The sequence below is a fragment of the Propithecus coquereli genome, unplaced genomic scaffold (genome assembly GCF_000956105.1).
Source record: "Propithecus coquereli isolate 6110/MARCELLA unplaced genomic scaffold, Pcoq_1.0 Scaffold76, whole genome shotgun sequence".
NCBI classification, from domain to species: Eukaryota; Metazoa; Chordata; class Mammalia; order Primates; family Indriidae; genus Propithecus; species Propithecus coquereli.
The window spans coordinates 2,022,641-2,025,697 of NW_012153729.1; the positions used below are offsets into that span (position 1 = coordinate 2,022,641).

The 3,057-nt window shown below is 36.2% G+C and overlaps 1 protein-coding gene across 1 annotated transcript in view; it reads right to left on the bottom strand.

The window, feature by feature from the left end:
• Positions 1-3,057, bottom strand: part of ABCA5 (ATP-binding cassette, sub-family A (ABC1), member 5) — a 126,609-nt gene that overhangs the window by 59,414 nt on the left and 64,138 nt on the right. Inside the window, exons 9-11 of the mRNA XM_012662226.1 lie at positions 2,780-2,962; positions 1,516-1,606; positions 794-933 (exon numbers count right to left, since the gene is read on the bottom strand). Coding sequence (XP_012517680.1) covers positions 794-933; positions 1,516-1,606; positions 2,780-2,962 — 414 coding nt within the window. The remainder of the gene's footprint in view (positions 1-793; positions 934-1,515; positions 1,607-2,779; positions 2,963-3,057) is intronic.

Below are 3,057 nucleotides of genomic sequence, written 5' to 3' on the forward strand. Positions count from 1 at the left end.
CCCCCAGAAGTTTCCAGAACACACTTTGAAATCCCTGAAATATTGTGACAATTTATCAAAGAAATACGAAAGGCAACAAAGTATGGTGGTGAAAAACATGAGGTCTAGAACCAGTCTGCCTGGGTTCAAAACTCAGCTCCACCACTTTCTACTTGTCACCTTGGGCAAGTTCCCTAAATCTTTCTATGCCTCGATTTCCTCATTTATAAAATAAAAGCAATAATAGTGTTAATCTCATGTATTTGTTGAAATATTGGGATAATGAAATAAACTAATAATTGCAAAAGGCACAGACCAGCATCTGGCACAAAATAAGTCCTATATAAATGTTATTAAAAATGGGAGATAGGTAGGTATAGGTAGACAGAATGGCAGGCACAGTGCATTAAGTTGGCACGCATACTTTAATCTAGTTAATTAGTGATTTATTTTTTTTTTGAAAGAAGCCAATTAAGCTACTATAGAAAATATTTTTTCTGATTATGAGATAAATGCTACAAAAATTCTATGCTGCATACCTACGTCAGTAATATCCTTTTGGCTATTAAGCAATTCCTAAACAGAAGAAGGAGACTTGAGTTTGAGTTCCTCATTAAAAAGTTAAAAAATAATGCTTCAATTAAAACAATTCAAGGGTTTACCATATAATTTGCTATAAAATCAGAACATTAACTCTGGCCACCTGGGAGCATGGAAATACTACACAGTATAGAGAAGTAAACAAGAAGAAAATAAAGAAAATCTATTCCCAATAAAAGATCCTGGTTCAAAATCTAACAAACATAGATAATACCTGAAAATTTGTCCATGTCTTTGAAAGGCAAACTATATACAAGTTGTTGGTCATTCTGTTGTAATAAAGTAGCTCCTGGTATGTGTTGCTTAACCAGTGAAGAAAGAGATTCTGTGGCACAATATTTATCTATGTACATGCTAAAGAATACCAAAAACCAATTTGTTAATGATTACTCAATAAACAACCAAAAGTAAATTACAAAGGCTTTAAACTAAATTTAGTGCCATAAAATATAGTCACAAAGCACACTATGGCAAACCCTTACTCAATAAACAACCAGAAGTAAATTACAAAGGCTTTAAATTAAATTTAGCGCCATAAAATATGGTCACAAAGCACACTATGGCAAACTCCAAAAATAACAACAGTAGATCAAGAGCATAATAAATAATAAAGTCAATAAAGAATGAACAATGGGCCAGGCATGTTGGCTCACACCGTAATGCTAGCACTTTGGGAGGCTGAAGCAGGAGGATTGCTTGAGGCCCAGAGTTCAAGATCAGCCTGAGCAAGAACGAGACCCCATTTCTACAAAATATAGAAAAATCAGCTGGGCATGGTGGCATGTGCCTATAATCCCAGCTGCCTGGGAGGCCGAGGTAGAAGGATTGCTTGAGCCAGGAGTTCAAGGTTGCAATGAGCTATGCTGACACCAGTGTACTCTAGCCTGGGCAATAGAACAAGACCCTGTCTCCAAAAAAAAAATGAATGAATGATACCTTAGGCGGTAGCCAATCCCCCATTTACTCTTGAGGAAAATTGAAGAACCAACACATTTCAACATTCCTTGTGATATGACAGCTTTCCTATCTGCAAATAGAGATTTACATTTCAATTTCTAAGTTAATAACAGCATTAATAATTGGCATTTATAGTTTATAGATAATCATGAGGGACACTCATGTTAGGATCTCATTCAGAGTCACCAACAACCTTATGATGAGGGTACTAGTTTATCATCACCTATTTTTCAGATGCAAATACTGAGGTAGTAAGAAAATATATTGCTTACACGTTTCATATATCTATTATGTAACAAAGCTAGGAACTGTACCCAAGCAGTCTGACTCTATTAAAAATCATGTGTTGACTTAAACTTGGATTCTTTATATGTGTATGTGTATAAAATTGTGCAGAAAAGAGTTAACAAAGCAGGTCTGAGACAGCTATCCTTAGACAGGCCTACTTACAAGGTTGGCCCTAGGCTGGTATCAGGGAACTTGGATTTTGGGAGGGTTCCCACTATTCTCTAAACAAATTAAGAGTAGCTCACTATGCTTAAACTATACAAACAAGGTGGTTTATGCTGAACACCTGCTTTCCTTCTGGGAGTCTAGAATTTTGATATGTGCTAGACAGAGAGTGCCTATGACCAGCACCTAATAAGAATCTTATTTGTATACACCAGGAGTGCAATGTGCACCACCCGAAGGATGGACATATTTGAAACTCAGACTTGGGGTGGGGGACCGAGGGCAACATACATAACCTAAACATCTGTACCCCCATAATATGTTGAAATAAAAGAGAAAAAAAAAGAATCTTATGCACTGAGTCTCTAATAACCTTCCCTGGTAGACATTCACACATGTTGTTACAATTCAATGCTAAAGAAATTAAGCCCATCTTGTGTGACTTCACTGGGAGAGGACTCTTGGTAGCTTGTGACTGGTTTCCTCTAGATTTTGCCTTATGTATCTTTTCCCTTTGCTAATTTTGCTTTGTATCCTTCTGCTGTAATAAATCATAGGCATGAGTATGACTATATGCTGAGTTCTATGAGTTTTCCTAGGAAATCACTAAACTTGGGGGGGGGTCTTAGAAATACCCAACATAAAAACATATCATTTTAAAAATTTTAAACTTTTTTGTGATGAATATACAACATTAGGTAACACAGTTTCTCCATTCCTCAGGATTTAGCATCTCTATGTCCACCTTCCCTTTGACCGTAATTCTTTAAAAATAAAGCAAAAATCTCACCAGCAAGAATGTCAGCTTCATCCATGAAATGAGTACTGAACACCGTTACCCGATTGGCTTTTCTGTATTTTAAAAGATTCCAAACAATATGGCGAGAACAGGGGTCCATTCCAGCTGTTGGTTCATCTAGCAGTAGTAACTGTGTAAAAAGGGATGGGGAAGGGCAGGGAATCCTCAGAAAAACTAAAATCTTTAAAATATATGTGAACACTAAAAAGTTCCCCATTTCAAACTATTGTTTTCAATCAGAAATATATTTTATCTGAGCTTTTCACTCA